This window comes from Pleurodeles waltl, chromosome 7 (assembly GCF_031143425.1).
Source record: "Pleurodeles waltl isolate 20211129_DDA chromosome 7, aPleWal1.hap1.20221129, whole genome shotgun sequence".
NCBI classification, from domain to species: Eukaryota; Metazoa; Chordata; class Amphibia; order Caudata; family Salamandridae; genus Pleurodeles; species Pleurodeles waltl.
This window is the reverse complement of record NC_090446.1, coordinates 285,534,046-285,552,189: the sequence shown is the minus strand read 5'-3', so window position 1 is coordinate 285,552,189 and position 18,144 is coordinate 285,534,046. Positions and strand designations below refer to the sequence as shown.

General features: G+C 45.9%; 1 protein-coding gene across 2 annotated transcripts in view; it reads left to right on the top strand.

Moving 5' to 3' along the window:
- Window positions 1–8,985, top strand: part of LOC138304020 (protein-glutamine gamma-glutamyltransferase E-like) — a 100,914-nt gene extending 91,929 nt beyond the window's left edge. For both annotated transcript variants that reach the window (XM_069243670.1, XM_069243669.1), the window contains exon 13: window positions 8,704–8,985. In XM_069243670.1, the coding sequence (XP_069099771.1) occupies window positions 8,704–8,854 (151 nt within the window). In that variant the 3' untranslated portion in view covers window positions 8,855–8,985. The remainder of the gene's footprint in view (window positions 1–8,703) is intronic.
- The last annotated feature ends 9,159 nt before the right edge of the window (window positions 8,986–18,144 follow it).

The following is an 18,144-nucleotide window of genomic DNA, read 5'->3' as shown; positions in this document are numbered from 1 at the left end:
GGAGGCTTTGCAGAAAATGGGGCCTTCCTGTATCAAGGAAATCTACTAAGATGGAAATGCTACATGCCTACGTAGTCTGGGCAGAGAGAGAGGCAGAAAAAAAACAAATGACTAAATACCCCTCAGATGAGGAGGGGGACTACTCAAATGAGGAGGATGACGACTCAGATGAGGAAAGAGATCCAGTGAGAGCAGAATGGCTCCGAGCTCGAGAGCGGTGGGTGGAAGAACTAGATGAGTTTCTTGAAAGGGCTGAGGCAACAAGTCTCTTAGCCCGGGAAGAAGAAAAGATTGCAGCTCAGGAGCTGAGCTGTAAAGAGCTGAAACTGGAGGCCGGAAGGGCTGAGTCCAGTTCAGATGGTGGCAGCAAAAATCTTGCATCCAGTACTGCTGAAGAAGGGCACAAGCCCAGAGATGTGGTGCCCAACTTGAAGAAGGGAGTTGACACACCCCAGGTGGTTCAAGAGTATGAGGTAGTTCCCGTTATGCACAGGGTCCCTGAGAAGGATTGGGGAACTGGCACAGGGAGTCATATTCCTACTGGGGGGAGGGACACTTTACTGACTCTAGCAGAGAGTGACAGAGAAAAGGGTTCCCCCCTGGTGGACGTCCTGGATATAGAGTGTAGAGACATCCCAGAAGAGTATGGGTTGAGTGTCAGGGACAGGCAGATACTGTCTCACCAGTCTCAAGAGGGTGACATAGAGTGCTTTTCCAAGGCTGAGTTACTGGGTGGTTGGGTGAAGGGTACTGTGGTTAATACATGTGAAGGGCAGAGTGATGTAATTGCTGGAGAGCATATGTCTGGTCCTTATTTTCCAGAGCTACGCCAACACCAGGTGGAGTGTGAGTTCTCTGACCCCAGGGAACTTACAGTGGAGGCAGACTTTTGGGTGAGTACCAGAGAGTCTGAAGAGGCATTTGGGGGTGCTCCTGAAGGGAGTGGTCTAGGTGGTTCCCGACCAAGTGAGGTGGGAGAGGATTGTAGTGTCCCAGGTAGGTCTCAGAGCCTAACCTGTACCGTAGGGCCACCTTTTGAGGGAAGCCCCGCAGTGTCAGAAGAACTTGGGGGGATGACTGTAGACAGCATCCCAACAGTTCTGGTGTCTGGCAGTACCACTCCTAGTGAGGGGGTGCAGAAGTCCAGACATAGGGTTGAGAGGGGTGGCAGACCCCAGTGGAGGATCTTGAAAGTCAGGGGTCAGCTCTGAGAGCAGAGCCCCCCAGGAATGACCCAGGTGAGACCGTTTCTGGTTTGGGTGAAACCCAGACTCTGCCGGATGGGCAGAGGTCGGGAGACCTGCGCCAACCAGACTCTTGTGTGGCCCTTGGGGACGGCGTGTCCCTTGTGGGGGGTGAGAGTGCCCCCCAGGAAGTCCTGGCATGCCAGGCAAAGATTCAACCTCAGGGTGGTGACTCTGGGTTGGATAACCGGGTTCAGAGGTTAAACTTTGACCTGGTGGGGGGTAGATGTGCCCCCCAGAAAGTCCTGGAATGCCAGGCAATGGTTCAACCTCAGGGTGGCGACTCTGGGTTGGATGGCCAGGTTCAGAGGTTAAACTCTGACCTGGTGGGAGGAGGGGGGCCTCCCAGAAAGTCCTGGGGTGCCAGGCAATTGCCCAACCTCAGGGTGGTGACTCTGGGTTGCCTAACCAGGTTCAGAGGTCAAACTCTGACCTGGTGGGGGGTAGGTGTGCCCCCCAGAAAGTCCTGGTATACCAGGCAATGGTTCAACCTCAGGGTGGTGACCCTGGGTTGGAGAACCAGGCTCAGAGGTTAAACTCTGACCTGGTGGGAGGTAGGTGTGCCTCCCTGAAAGTCCTGGCCTGCCAGGCAATGGTTCAACCTCAGGGTGGTGACTCTGGGTTGGATATCCAGGTTCAGAGGTTAACCTCTGACCTGGTGGGGGGTAGGTGTGCCCCCCAGAAAGCCCTGGTGTACCAGGCAGTTGTCCAACCTCAGGATGGTGACCCTAGGTTGGAGAACCAGGTTCAGAGGTTAAACTCTGACCCGGTGGAGGGTCAGTGTGCCCTCCAGAAAGTCCTGGCGTGCCAGGCAATTGTTCAACCTCAGAGTGCTGACTCTGGGTTGGATAACCGGGTTCAGAGGTTAAACTCTGACCTGGTGGGGGGTAGGTGTGCCCCCCAGAAAGTCCTGGCGTGCCAGGCACTTGTTCAACCTCAGGGTGGTGACTCTGGGGTGGATACCCAGGTTCAGAGGTTAAACTCTGACCTGGTGGGAGGTAGGTGTGCCTCCCAAGAAGCCCTGCTGTGCCAGGCAATTGTCCAACCTTAGGGTGTTGACTCTGGGTTGGATGACCAGGTTCAGAGGTTAAACTCTGACCTGGTGGGGGGTAGGTGTGCCCCCCAGAAAGTCCTGGCGTGCCAGGCAATTGCCCAACCTCAGGGTGGTGACCCTGGGTTGGGGAACCAGGCTCAGAGGTTAAACTCTGACCTGGTGGGAGGTAGGTGTGCCTCCCAGAAAGTCCTGGTGCGCCAGGCAATTGTTCAACTTCAGGGTGGTGAATCTGAGTTGAATGGCCCAGTTCAGAGGTTAAACTCTGACCTGGTGGAGGGTCAGTGTGCCCTCCAGGAAGTCCTGGTGTGCCAGGCAATTGTTCAACTTCAGGGTGGTGACTCTGAGTTGAATGGTCAGGTGCAGAGGTTAAACTCTGACCTGGTGGAGGGTCAGTGTGCCCTCCAGGAAGTCCTGGCGTGCCAGGCAATTGTTCAACTTCAGGGTGGTGACTCTGAGTTGAATGGGCAGGTGCAGAGGTTAAACTCTGACCTGGTGGGGGGTAGGTGGGCCTCCCAGGAAGTCCTGGTTTGCCAGGCAGTGATCCAGTCTGAGGGTACAGACCCTGGGCTGGAAGACCAGGTTCAGGGTGTCCCCCCGGACCTGGAGGGAGGGGCTACTGATAACAGTGCCCCTACCATGTTGTCTTCTGAGGAGGCCACTCCTAGTTGGAGGGTGCTGGACCCCAGAAGGGAGGGCAGGGGGAGGGAAGCCTCACCCCGGGCCCTAGTCCAACCTGAAGGTACAGGCCCCAGGTTGGAGGGCCAGTTGCAGGTTAACAGCCCTGCACTGGTGGAGGAATGGTACAGGGTGACTTCTGTAAGCACCCTGACCATGTTGGACTCTGGGGGTACCGCTCCAGGAGGGAGGGTACAAAGCCCCAGAGGGGAGGACCAGGTTCAGGCTGTCATCCCTGACCTGGTGGAAGGGAGAGTGGTTAAAGGGTGCCCAGCACCTGGGGCTACCGCCCCCACTCTCCACAGCCACAGTGGTTGGAGAGCTTTGAGAGGCCTGGGGCCTGGCTCTCATCCCTGGCAGCTGTCAGTAATCACTGTGGCTTGCTGTCCGGGTGGACAGAGTTATCCCTGGGGAGGGGACAAGTGTCACACCCCAGGGGTAGAGTGGGCAACACCACTGTGTTGGTCATGGTGGTACTATCCTGCTCCTGGGATACATCTGTGAGCAAAGTAAGGTTAGGTGCTGCACAGATGGGATCCGCAGGTAAGGAGAAAGGTTCCCCATGGGTTGGCTTAGTGGGCCCTGAGAGTATGGACAGAGGGATCCAATTGGAGTCAGGAAGGCGAAGAACTGGAGCATGCCCCTGCTGTTGTGGGCCTGGGTCCTTGTTCTGTCGCCTCAAACAGGGAAGTACATCAGGATAGTGATTGTTCTCCCCTGGCTTTAGGCTGGTAGGGGGTCATGTTGGACCTGGCTTTTTGACAGGGACATCCCCAAACTTTGTGCCTCCTTCCTCCTATTTTTTCTGACCTGTTGTTGTTGGCTTTTGACCTCTGAGCACTTTACCACTGCTAACCAGTGCTAAAGTGCATATGCTCTCTGTGTAAATTGTACTATTGATTGGTTTATCCATGATTGACTATTTAATTTACCTGTAAGTCCCTAGTAGAGTGCACTACATGTGCCTAGGGCATGTAGATTAAATGCTACTAGTGGGCCTGCAGCACTGGTTGTGCCACCCACCTCAGTAGCCCCTTAACCTTGTCTCAGGCCTGCCATTGCAAGGCCTGTGTGTGCAGTTTCACTGCCACTTCGACTTGGCATTTAAAAGTACTTGCCAAGCCTAGAACTCCCCTTTTTCTACATATAAGTCATCCCTAATGTGTGCCCTAGGTAACCCCTAGAGCAGGGTGCTGTGTAGGTAAAAGGCAGGACATGTACCTGTGTAGTTATATGTCCTGGTAGTGTAAAACTCCTAAATTCGTTTTTACACTACTGTGAGGCCTGCTCCCTTCATAGGCTAACATTGGGGCTGCCCTCATACACTGTTGAAGTGGCAGCTGCTGATCTGAAAGGAGCAGGAAGGTCATATTTAGTATGGCCAGAATGGTAATATAAAATCCTGCTGACTGGTGAAGTCGGATTTAATATTACTATTCTAGAAATGCCACTTTTAGAAAGTGAGCATTTCTTTGCACTAAAAACTTGTTGTGCCCTTCAATCCACGTCTGGCTAGGTTTAGTTGACAGCTCCTTGTGCATTCACTCAGACACACCCCAAACACAGGGTACTCAGCCTCACTTGCATACATCTGCATTTTGAATGGGTCTTCCTGGGCTGGGAGGGTGGAGGGCCTGCCCTCACACAAAGGACTGCCACACCCCCTACTGGGACTCTGGCAGACAGGATTGAACTGAAAGGGGGCTTGGTGCATTTCTTAGACACTCTTTGAAGTCACCCCCACTTCAAAGGCACAACTTAGTATAAAACAGGGCCTCTGCCCTACCTCATCAGACACTTGCTGGAGAAGAAACCTGAACCAGAAACTACATCCTGCCAAGAAGAACTGCCTGGCTGCTCAAAGGACTCACCTGTCTGCTTTCTACAAAGGACTGCTGTCTTGCTGTTGCCCTGCTGCCTTGCTGAACTCTTGTCTGGCTGTGAAAGTGCTCTCCAAGGGCTTGGATAGAGCTTGCCTCCTGTTCCTTGAAGTCTCAGGACCAAAAAGACTTCTTCCTTTCACTTGGACGCTACGTGCGCCGAAAATTTCGACGCACAGCTTGTTTCGCGGCGAGAAAAACGCCGCACACCGACGCTGATCGACGCGACGCCCTCGGGACGATCGAGACTTCGACGCACAACCTCGCAAGGACAAAGCCGCCTGACTTTCCAGGAGAAATCGACGCGACGCCTACTGTGAGTGCGAAACTTTGACGCACGGCCTCGCAAGGACAACGCCGCCCGACTTCCAAGGAGAAATCGACGCGACACCTGCCGTGAGACCAAAATTTCAACGCACGGCCTCGCAAGGACAACGCCGCCCGACTTCCAAGGAGAAATCGACGCGACGCCTACCGTGAGATCGAAACTTCGACGCGCAGCCCCGCAGAACGACGCGCAGCCGGAAAATAAGCAGGAGAATCCACGCACAGACCCGGGATATCTGGTAATCCCCGCGATCCACAAAAAGAGACTGTCTGCGCGCCGGAAAACGACGCCCGACTTCCCCGCGTGGAAAAGAACGACGCAAGTCTGTGTGTGCTGAGAGGAAATCGACGCACACACCCCTTTTTCCACGCATCTCTTCTCCTGTGGTCCTCTGAGGAGATTTCCCACCAGAAACCAGGTACTCTGTGCTTGAAAGACACTTTATTGCTTTTTAAAGACTTAAAGACACTTAATATCACTTTTCAGTGATATCTTTACAAATTCGTATTGCAACTTTGATCGTTTTGACCTACAATTACCCAGATAAATATTCTATATTTTTCTAAACACTGTGTGGTGTATTTTTGTGGTGTTATGCTATGGTGTTGTATGATTTATTGCACAAATGCTTTACACATTGCCTTCTAAGTTAAGCCTGACTGCTCGTGCCAAGCTACCGGAGGGTGAGCACAGGCTGATTTTGGATTGTGTGTGACTTACCCTGGCTAGAGTGAGGGTTCTTGCTTGGACAGAGGGCAACCTGACTGCCAACCAAAAACCCCATTTCTAACACAAAGCATACAACTAGGTATAACATTTATTTACACGTCTATTTAGTGATAGTAGAAATTACATAGTAAGCATTCGTTCTGCCCAATAGTAGTATTTAAAAGCAAGAGAGACTTGCTTCCTCAATCAATCTAATCAGTTTGCTCCTTGAAATTGTAGATATTTTTTTGGCCAGAAGAGAGTATCAATTCTCAATTTAAGTTTTGTAAAGGAGAACACAGGGAGGGCTGAACGAAGGCCATTGTTACCATAAGCGATGAGAGATATGGTTTTGGTGTAGTAATTTCGTGATGTCTGCCCATTTTCCTTAAAATTAAAAGCACAGACGTCTGAATTGAGAGGTACAATAATCCGTAATACTGATCTTTCTCAGAAACTGTTAAATTCTGGTGGAACAGGAAGATTCTGAGTCATTTGTTTTCTGTTTTTGAAACAATAATTTGTACCCCGTGAACTGAGCAAATCTTTTAAAGATACTTGTCACCTGTGTGACAGCATAGCTACTGCTTATAAAAACAAGCATTTACAATGCAACCGGTCTCGCGTTTGCTCATGTTAGAGCTGATCGCGTTGTAAACTCTTAACCCGACTTTTCACCTATCGGGCAAAAGTGCATTTATGTACATAACCCGAAAAAGTGAAATCAAGTATGTAAAGCGCTCGACTTCTGCCAAGCGAGATCGCGCTTGTAAATTAGAGAAAAAAAGTCCACGAGCCCGATGGAAAACAGCGAGCCTCGCATGTTTTCTGTACTTGGTCGCTGCGCTCGAGGAGGGCTTGCCACCGGAAAAGGCATGACATATGGGTGCCTTCGACTAATGAAAGCAAGCAGATTTTATTAGAGAAGCCCACGAACCAATAAAAAACACTGACGCAAAGTTGACAGGGCTCCGAGCCCTTTTCTAAATACAAAAGAGTCTTGCTACGATACGCATGCGCGAGCGCATGCAACGCAGGCTCGACCCTAATAAAGAGATCTGCATATTGAACACCTGCCGACGTAAAACCACAAGGCACAATTAGAGAGATGTCGAAAAGACACAGAAAAAGGACGGTAAAAGGATTACATGAAATTTTATGAAATGACTTATATTAATCAATTGAGTTACAAACTTCAGGAGGAAATGTTTGTGTTCATTAAGAAACCAGGTAATTTACTTGTCAGTCCTGCAGTAAGCAAAATCTTTAATACATGTATCTAATTACAAAAAGACAGAACACATATAAGCTTAAGGAGAGTAGAAAAATGCATTGAAAAACTATTATTTGCTCTATTAAGAGCCCCTCGGTAAAGTGCTGAAATGTTGCCACTCATTCCAATTTTACTGCTTTTGAGGAGGAGGACTTAGTCACACCCTTAATGAAGGAAGAAGTTCCAGATATGATTGACGGGGCAAAAAATGGAAAACCACCTGCCGCTTATGGGACTGAGGTGAAACCCATTTAAGGAAGCCTGTTTGAAAATAATGGAAGTCGTGAGGAGCCATGTTTATGGCAAAACATAGCAATTGCTGTATTTGCTTGAAACGGGAAAAACCCCACTCATGCAAATCATATAGACCTATAATTCGTCTAAACACACACAGGGAAAATATGTTCAAAAATCTTGCTGGCTTTAATACACACCAGTCAGCAGTGTCTTCTGGCAAGACAAGACAACAACTGGGTGATTGGGATTTCGTAGCAGACATTGAGTTTGCTTCAGCTAATTAATTCCCATCTACCCATGGCAATCTCACGATTCAGGTGGATGCAAAAATGTTGTTGGTGGGGAGATACCTCTGAAGCGTAAGGCATCTATGAAATCTCCCAACATCGTTTATGGGAACACTGCATTTAGGTGCTTGAATAACTTGCAAACAGATCGAATTCTGTTTAATAGAGGAACACGACATGGTGCTTATTTACTCCCTTGTTGCTTTGCTTGTTTATTAGTCATTGGCTTCATCCCTTCGAGCCAATCACAAAAGAAAAATGATTTTTTGTAAGGAGATAGAGGAGGATGCTGACCTCATAGATTAGGGGAATTTGATGATGAAGTCCAGTAAAGGCCCATAAAGGCTGGAATGTTGTCGAATTTTCAGTCTTGACATTGAATGTGTAAATAGAATCCCATTCATATTTTGTACATAGATTTATCATAACATAAGGGTATCCTTGAAATCTGGCATGGGCCCAGCAATCATGGTTCACCGTGGGACACCTCTGTCAAACATTTTGTTCCCTTGTATCTCTCTACCAAAAGAATGACAGCCATTTCTTTGACAAACAACATAGATGAATAAAACAGACTTTTACAGGGTCTTGTGTGAGTGATATTGTCTCCGATGGCGGTGTGTTTCTTCGTTAAATTGAGCGTTTCTGTTTGATAGTCCTCTTTGTATATAATTTGTTGGGTGTGGTAGAGGAATATAACATTTAAGATTTCTTCTCAAATAATAATGAAACAATATATTTTTTATATATCGTTTGTAACAACATATTTAATAAATATGGGCAAACTCAAATTAATTTGTGCTTCAAACAGCACCTAAACCAGAGGCCAGGACTCTGTTTCACATGTTAACTGATCCTGAGGACAACATGCAAATAATCACAGATTTAATTAAGAATACTTTTGCTTACTTTCTTACAAAGGTAGAAATCATCTGCATTTCCAGGTTGAAACAGAATATTGATATTTAGTAAAAGTCAAACGACACGAAGTAACAATGCTGTCTTCTTGTTTTGCAGCTTGAAGCCTCTGAAGCAGAATCAAAGATCTCGAGTCATGTTTGAAATTGTTCCCTATAAGAGTGGGGCCAAGAAGTTGCTGGTTGACTTTTCTTCAGACAAATTCAATGATGTAAAAGGATCACAGAACATCACAGTAGCTGAGGCTTAAGTTTTTCTCACTGTTTTGGCGTTGATTAGACGTTAAGAATGTAAAATATTACCCTTTATGTAAATACCTGGCGAGTGCTATTGATTCTGTTAGAAAGGGTATCATAATAAAACACATTTTATACATTCAAATGCGACTCTTTGCAATGGTTATGCCTTTGGGGCAATGGTTGACATATATTTCCCATATCAATAGCTAATAGCAGCAGTCATTTTAAATTCCAGAAGGCTTTTCATTTGTTCCAGGCACATCCTGCTGCATAGGCACTGGATGGAAATTAAAACATGATTCCCATGCGGAATGCGGAATGCGGAATAAATGGTCACTTATGTACTTTAATAGTATATAATCCAGCAATCTGCTCCTCTAAGTCTGCCAGCACCTGGTACTCAAAACCTGCCACACCAATAGAACAAAAAACCTGATGGTGACACTGAAGAAACACCTCACTCAGCCTCCAAACAGCCAAAGAACCGTAGTACACAAATCGTGCTTTACCCAGAATACAAACCCAAAGGTCCCCAAGACATTCTAAATTGAAGAAACATCCTAACCTTGCAACATTCCAGACCTAGAACACATTAGATCCCAGGAAATAGAGTCTGTACAATTCTTACCAAGACTAGATATGCAGAATAAAGAACCAACATTGATAACATGGGCCACACCCACAACTACCCATCTCCTCTTATTGAAAAAGGCGCAGCTCAGAGACTGGGGATGTAAGGTAACGGAATACTGGAATAACATCTACCCCACCCCTTGGCTCAGAGCTCAGCAGCGAAACACGCACACAGCCAAAACTGCCCTCCCCCAGGCTTCAGGAAAAAATAAGGCCCATATTTATACTTTTTTAGCGCCGCATTTGCGCCACTTCTTGACGCAAAAACAGTGCAAACTTACAAAATACAATTGTATTTTGCAAGTTTGCGCCGCTTTTGCGTCAAAAAATGAGTCAAATGCAGCGCTAAAAGAGTATAAATATGGGCTTAAGTTCTTATTCCATTTTAAAGGACACAAGAGGTACAACCCCTAACCCAGCCTCAAGCACAACTACACTGCCACTGAAATTTACCATTACTAAAGAGGAGCCTCACAAAAAGTTTCCGTTATTGTATTGCAAGTGGTTAGAGCTTGGTGAGCCCTGCGAACAGAGGCCCTCTTACTGGTGGGAACCTGGTTAGTGAAACTTGTTCAACACTGCGCAACCCCTGACTCTGTTATCTCCTCCTGGTCCTGGTTGCCCTCAATCTTGTCATCACCCTGGGAAAACTGAAGGCCAAAGAGCGAGGGGCGCCTGTGTTAGGAGCCTGAAATCAATGCTAAATGACAGTGATATCATTCATTTTCTTCCACAGTATGGCATACTCACCCTTTAGGAGACATGGGCACTTGAGCCAGAGTTCCTAATTGGATTCATCAAATTGTTCAACCCAGCCAAAAACAGCTAGCTCAAAAGAAGACCTACGGGAGGAACCCTGACCTATGCCTCATTCAAGATAGCCTTAAAAATCACCAAACTAGAATTAGTCGAACTCTGACTCCAATGAGTACTTCTTGAAAACTGCCCCCACAGTCCACAATTTACAATTAGTCATCATAGTGACCACAGTAGAAGACACGGAATCCAACCTACTTATTACAGGTGACTTAAAAATTTATCTTTTTGCTATACCTATGACTGATGAGAAAATAACCTCTCATGATACCCACTGGGGGATACCTCTCCAAGTAAAACCAGAGTACCTAAAAAAGATCACTTGGTTGAATGATTCATATATCATTGTGACTTTCGTAGTCTAAGAGTCTTCAATGGCCAACTGAAAGAGTACTAGCCACCCCACCCCACCCCACACATAGCACTAAATGCTCCAGCTTGACACTAGAATATACACTTGTGAATGAGTCACTGTTTACGCACAACAAATCTTTCAGAACTGAGCTGCAGACAGAAAGAATACATTTACCAGAATACATCAAAATCAACCTTGACATTCCAACTGACAAGGTAGTTCGGTTCTGGGAACTTCACCCAACACAATGATCCTGAAAAGGTTGTTCTGTAAGGATTCCATTGCAAACTCAATTAGGTCAGTGCTTGAAGCCTTTCTAGTTGGTTCACAAAACAAGCCCCAAAATCCAATTAACGCATGAAACGACTTAGCTACAACTATATTTCCCTGTCAAAAACCAGCAACTTCAAAAGCCCATCAAATGACTCTTAGTCTGGGAAGGCCCCTCAGTCTTCCCTCTGTATCAAGGTGTCTAAAAAGGGCTCACAATAGAGAATTATGCCTGCTGGCCCATAATCGTTTGAATGAGGATATTGTAGAAAAGGTCAGGGGGTTACGTAGACAATACAAATCGAGACCCTGGGAATACAAGATTGATCATTCCAGTACCTTTATTGCAAAACTGTAGCAGCGAACAAAAGCAGCTATTCCAAAAAATTTGGGGGAATAATCAACAACCTCGAAAAAGGTCAGGTAGCTGCCAACAATGCCAGCATCTCTGAAGACACCTGGGTCACACACTTATGATCATCACAGCAACAAAGAGGCCCCTCAAACCGTATCTGTGAAAACCTACTCACAATCTCACTTTCTGCTCCGAATCAACAATAGAGAGCATTATCAACAAAAGTTGAGCTGACAGTGCACCCGGCCACAGTGACTTTTGGCGAGGGGCCTTCCTACATCAGATATTCATAGGAGAAGACCATTCAACTCCGTTTAACTACCAGAAAATCAAATTGTTGGACAACAACACAAAATGATATGGGGGCCTCCTTCTAGAGGAACATGAGACCTGGGTATCTGACAGCAACATTCTGCCAATAAATCAGATCATATTTAGAAAAGGAATGGGCACCATCACCAATCTAATGACCATTTCTCTTAAGATTGATAAAATGAAATCAAACAGAACACTTCTCTATTTCTGTTTCCTAGACATTAAAGCCCCCTTTGACTTGGTCCTAAGACCACTTTTTTGGGCAAACTTAGATGCACTTGGGATCCCACATGACCTTCTTAGAGCAATTATAGAGCTGCATACAAACATGTGGGTGTGCATAAAGGTAGGGTACTGAATCATCTTCTCTAGCAACATTCCAACCACCACCAGCTTGAAGCAAGTATGTGTACTAGCCACCCTTCTCTTTAATCTTTTTCTGGCTAACCAGGCAACTTCTTTAAATGGTCTCTAGTCCCACCTGGCTGATATAGATGAAAAGCATTTGGGCTGTCTGTTTTACGCAGATAATGCTCTCCCTAGGAGTCGGGCAAAAATAGGCCTCCACAACTGCTAATGACCATTCAAATATACTATAATAAGAATCACCTTTTGGTGAATTTACAAAAGAGCAAAACAATGATCATAGAGAATACATCAAAATGGTGGGTGAAGTGGTTCTAAATTACTGCAAGATCTCCAAAGACAACATCTACATGTATTTGGGTGTTTTAATTGACTGCAAAGGATCTTTCCTACCCCACAAGAAATGCACTCTGGAAAAGGGTAGTATCCCTTCAATACGCCTTTGAAAAATTAGCAAAGAGTTTTCCTGGATCTTCTTTGAGGCCTCTCCTAGAGGTAATTAGGACAAAATCTCATATGGCTCTGTAGACCTGTATGGTAGGGACGCACAGCTCCTTGACAGCTTGGTCTTAAGTACATACAGGAAGGCCTTCAGATTACCACTCAGAGTATCCCCTTCCCATAAGTGGCTGGAGTTTGGGCACTTCAGCCAAAAACTAATGTGTCAGGGGTCATATGTAAAACATTGTCATAAACTCTGCGATTCAAAATCCGAAACTCTAAATCACCTCCTAGGGTCAGAAATGCAGATTCAAGGGCTATCATCATGAGGCCTTGTATATCTTGACCAGGCAATTTTAAACTTACAATTAGGGGATCTTTGACATTCAGTGACTTTGTTTTCAGTCTTTAGAGCTACAGTCAATAAAGCCATGCAACTGCTATCTTCCTGTATCGACAAAAGCACACTGGTAATGTGTTCCCATGCCCACCTGGTCATTAATAGCTACAAGGCCCTGTACCTGCAACCTTACTTGGGAGCTGGCCTTTCTTCCACATTTAAAAGACAGATCATCATATATCGACTTGGTGATTAACTGACTTTAGATTTGGCCCTGAGTTGATGCAATTCAGAGGCTAGTAAGAAATGCAGGCTATATGACTATCGAAGGGTGACAATTGAGCATATAAAAAGCGCTTGCACTGCCCTACAGATTGAACGGAGACGTTTTTTTAACAACAGGGATCCGAACGTGCAGAAGAGCTGTGATCGGGTCCCTGCAAGTCACTGATCACAGACTAACTGCTCGCTTAGTTACATTCTTGACTTGTGCAGCAAAGAACGTTAATGGCTCACCAGCTGTTTCTCCTTAAAATCCTTTATATAAAGACAAAAGCAAACTCAAGCTGGCTATCGCACATTCATCTTGCCAATCCCCACAATCAACGACGTGATGTTTTTCAGCTCTTTTTTTCACTTATTATGTAAATACTTTACATTTAGCGAATCAATTTTATTAATTCCTGGTAAAAAATTTAGCTTTACAAGAGTAGTACCTATGTGAATTATTGAGCTGTTTTTAAATATGCAATGGTTTTTTTAAATAGCTGAACATCTATAAATAAATAATAATAATCAATCAGAATTTGTGAAGTGCACTACTTTCTCATAACGGTCTCAAGGCGCTGGGTGGGGTGGGGGGGAGTTCTGTCCTCTGTGCTTCAGTCGAAGAACCAGGTCTTAAGGGCCTTCCTGAAATGAGGTAGCGATGGTGACTGTATGAGGTGGAGAGGCAAGGTGTTCCAGTTCTTTGCCGCAAGATAGGTGAAGGATCTTCCTCTAGCAAGATCTTTCCTATGCGGGGTACAGTGACTAGTGCCTGTTGAGCAGAGAGGAGAGGTCTGGTGGGGAGTATGTATGGGCTACTGAGTTAGAGAGTGCATGTATCCATTTTCAAAGAACGGTATTAGCAAATCATAACCAACCACTCATCATGTGAGCCTTGATTGGAGAACATTAGGGATCTGTCAATGGTTGATTGTTAAGCATTTAATGTAACCATAATGTCACCTCAAAGTACAGGATGGAGACCTAGGAGAGATGGAGAATCATCACCAAAAGAGAGATAAAGGAAAGGAAAAGACAGCTGGAATAGAGATCATTCATTCAGTAAACAATTCCATTTTATTTTGGCTAAAATTGTAAATATTACAAAAAATAATGACGAGGGAAGGAGAGGATGGGCTACCTAGGGTAACCGCCTCCCGATACTATAATGATAACAAAATAGGATTATCTGTAGTTATCTTTAGGCGATATGTGGATTCCGAAAAGGTTACCTATATTGTGGAGCTCAGTTACTTTGAAAATAAGCATGTCTAGTATTTATTTAAAAAATTAGAATAGACCCTCACACATCAATCTAGGGGGTCATGCTTCATCATAGGTTTTGACACCCAGTTTCTGTGACTAGAGCGACTAGAGTGTGTGACTGCATACTAAATCTTACTCCTTAGTGTGAGAAAACAGGGCTGATTGCAGAGGCCCCCTAACTTTTTGCCCCCATTTTCCACTTTATGCTGGTGTTTTCCTGACTCTGATGGTGCCCTGGGTACTGCTAACCAGTCCCAGGGCCTGTGCTCTGTGTAAAATGGATATGCAAATTAGGCTAATTATAATTGGCTAAGTTAACCTACCTATATGTCCCTAGTATATGGTAGGGCATGTAGGTTTAGGGACCACAGCATAGGTGGTACACCCATAGGTGCAATGCTGAGGTGCCCAGTGTCATTTTAAAGGCAGGCCTGCCTTGCTGGCTGCTTTTAAATTAAAGTTATATGCAAATTCGACTTTGGAATTAAAAGTAGTTCCAAAGTCTTAAACTACCTTATTTTTACATATAAGTCACCCCTAAGGTGTGCCCTATGTGCCCCTAGGGCTGGGTGCCATGTAACTATAAGCAGGGACTTTATAAAAATAGTTTTATAAGCCCTGGTGAGGTAAAAACAGCCAAATTTGTTTTTCCCTCATTGTAGTAAATGGCCTTCATAGGCTAGAATGGGGAGACTTTATTTTAAATTTTAAAGTCTCCCTAAATGTTGCATACCAAGAATTTGGTATCAAATTAATTGTTGTAATAAATCCCACAACTTCCAGTTGTTGGATTTAATATAACTTGTTCGGGTAAAAAGTTTTAGACTTTACCTAAAAAGTTGCCAATTTCAGCCCTGCATTGTTTTTGCTGCTGTGCTCTGATTGGCCAGCCTGCAGCAGCTTAGCCAAGCTGCCTTGATGAGGTGTGAAGTGGCCTGGCTTCACACAAAGGAATGTGCCTGTGGGAGAGAATCTCCCCACAGCAGATGGTGAGGCAGGAAGGGGGAGGGCTGCCAAACTGGTCTTCAAAGGCAGAGAAGGACATTTGGAGCAACCAGCAACACCCCCACATCCTGCAACCCCAGACAACTAGGTGCCCCCTTGATTAGATTAGGAGAGGGCAGGAGAGGGGTGTGTTTATGATTTTTAGCCACACCAGTGGGTGGGCTCAGCCAGATGTAACCTCCAAAAATCAGATTCAGCCATGTTGGATTTTTAGAGAATGTTGCCCACTGGGATGGATTTTTGGCACTCTTCCCAGGAAGTGGTCATCACAGGGGGACGACCCTGTACCTGATTGGAGAACCAGGACCCCCCTGCTTTTCACCCAGGAGCAAGGATAACTGGCAGACCTGCACCCACACGTCAGATCCCCACCAGATTTCAACAAGAAAAGAACTAAAGGAGAAGAAGGACTGCCCTGCTGGACCCCTGGCCTGCACCTGGAACCTGTACTCAGAAGGACTGCACCAGCTGCACACTTGGGCTTCACCACAAGAAGGACTTTGCCTGGCTTCAACTGGTTCAAGGAGGGACTCCCTGTTTGCTACAGGTGGAGAATTGCTAACCAGAGTCCCCTGCACCAACTCCTGAAGAAAGCGACCAGCTGACCACTGCCCAGTGGCCAAAAAGGAGTTTGTGCCAGGTGCATTCTGGGAGTTGTAGTCCGCACCCCCCAAGGACCATCTCAGAACTTCTGGACCCTTGGGGTGAGCTGTGGACCCCAAAAGAACCTTAAAAGAACATCTGGGTGAAGCCCCAGAAGTTTGGAGAAGATTTGAGAATTTTTGTAAAAAAAAGCTCCATAGAGGGACCGACCCGCCGCGGAAATTCTAGCCGGCCTGCCTCAACCGCGACCCGGCCTGATTTGGTGGTTCGTCCCGGTAAAGAAAAATCTCGGAAAAAAAGACTAAGTCCGAAGGTAAAAAGTTGACCGGGACCTCCCAGCCATCGTATCCGAGAAGGGCTCCATGGACGTCGGGTCAAGATCCAGGTTTACCCCGGTCGAAGGATTTTCACCTCGAAAAAAATGACTAAGTCCGAAGGTAAAAATCTCCACCGAGGAATCCAGCATCGCGTATCCGGAGAAGGGCTCCAGGAGGTCGGATAGGACTGGCAGGTTCGTCCCGCTGAAGAAAATCTTCAAAATAAAGACTAAGTCAGAAGGTAACTTTTTAACCGAGGCCTCCCGCGACCTGTAGCCGAGCAGGGCTCCATCACGGTCGGCCTGAAACTTTGACTTTGCCCCGGTCGAGGTGCAACCAGATGACCCGATTGGCGCTTTTTGTTTCTAAGCGCTAGAAAAATAATAATTCTTTTAAAAATCATATCTCCGGTTCCCTTTATCCGATTTTATTTGTTTTGGTGTCATTTTAAAGATAAAAATATAAACTATTTTTATAAATTGGTTTTGGATTTTTAAACTGTTTCCTGTGTTTTATTTAATTACTGTTTTGTGATATTTGAATGCTTTACACACTGTCTCCTAAGTTAAGCCTTGACGCTCGTTGCCAAGCTACCAAGGGTTGAGCTGGGGTTAATTTACTGGGACCTAACTGGACCTAAGTGGAGGTTAGTGGCTTGTTGCTAGGTGTAGGTACCTACCTGCCCTTACCAATAACCCATTTTCCAACACTTAGTGTGGGCTCTGTGGAGCTTGGAGAGGCGCTGGGGCAGTGTAGAAGTGGTTCTGGCTCTTTCCTTAAAGCTGGACCCACCAGAGTCCTTGTGTCCTGAGTTTCAATGGACAAATATAGGGCTGGGATCTTGAAAGGTCCTGGCTGGTCCCTTAGTATGTACTTTAACCCTAGGGGAAGGCAGAGGCATAGATCTAGTGAGTTCATTGGCATGCTTTTAGGTTAAGGGCCTGTCTGGGGCCTGATCTGCAGTCCCAGCTTCTCTGTATGAGTCCCGGCTTCACTGTATGTGTCAATGCTCACCGGCCGTTGCCACAGTACTGTAGATGAGACCTCATACAAGACACAGCAGGACAACTCATCCGAGCTTCACTGGTCCTGTAACTTCTCTAAGATAGAGAACGAAGCTGAATGGGAAGAATGCCACACAGCAGAGAGCTGGCATTCATCCGGGCTAACAATGGTTGCACAACCAAACGGGGAGCTTGGCACTTCCTTTGCAGGATGCCAGAGCCTCACATACATATTTGACACTATTTATAATATACAACATGATCTAATCTTTCTCTGTTGTGGTTGGAAGCATGTAATGTACAGAGGTGTGTGACCCACCAAATTAACAGGGACAGTCCAGCCAAGAGTTTGGCTGGGCTCTAATGGCTCCTGCACGACATGAGCATTGAAAATAGTTGGCATCAAACACCATGTGAAAATATCACAGTCACATTTTTTAAAAAAAGTAGTTCTTTAACACTGAAGCATTTCACTTTAATACATCAGATCGTTTTTTCACAGCCTGCACCCTGATCTCACATGTTGAAAGGTCCTCTCTTAAATGTGACAAGGAAGAAAAAGAAGGCTTTGTAAAATACAATATTAGCCCATGATCACACAATTTGGTGAAGCCGAGGACCCAAGAGTGCTCTCAGGAAGATGGCTATATCATTCACTCCTTTCTAACACTAAGGGCCAGATGTAGGTACGTTGCAAATTGCGACTTGCAATTTGCGAGTCCGAGCAACTCGCAATTTGCTATGCAGAAAGGTGTCTCAGACACCTTCTGCGACTCGCAATGGGGTCGCAAAGACCCACCTCATTAATATTAATAAGGTGGGTCGCAGTTTGAGACCCCATTTCGAGTCTGGAGTCAGCAGACCACCATGTCCGTGACTGCTTTTAAATAAAGCAGTTTTTTTTTTCCATCTGCAGCCTGTTTTCCTTAAAGAAAAACGAGCTGCACT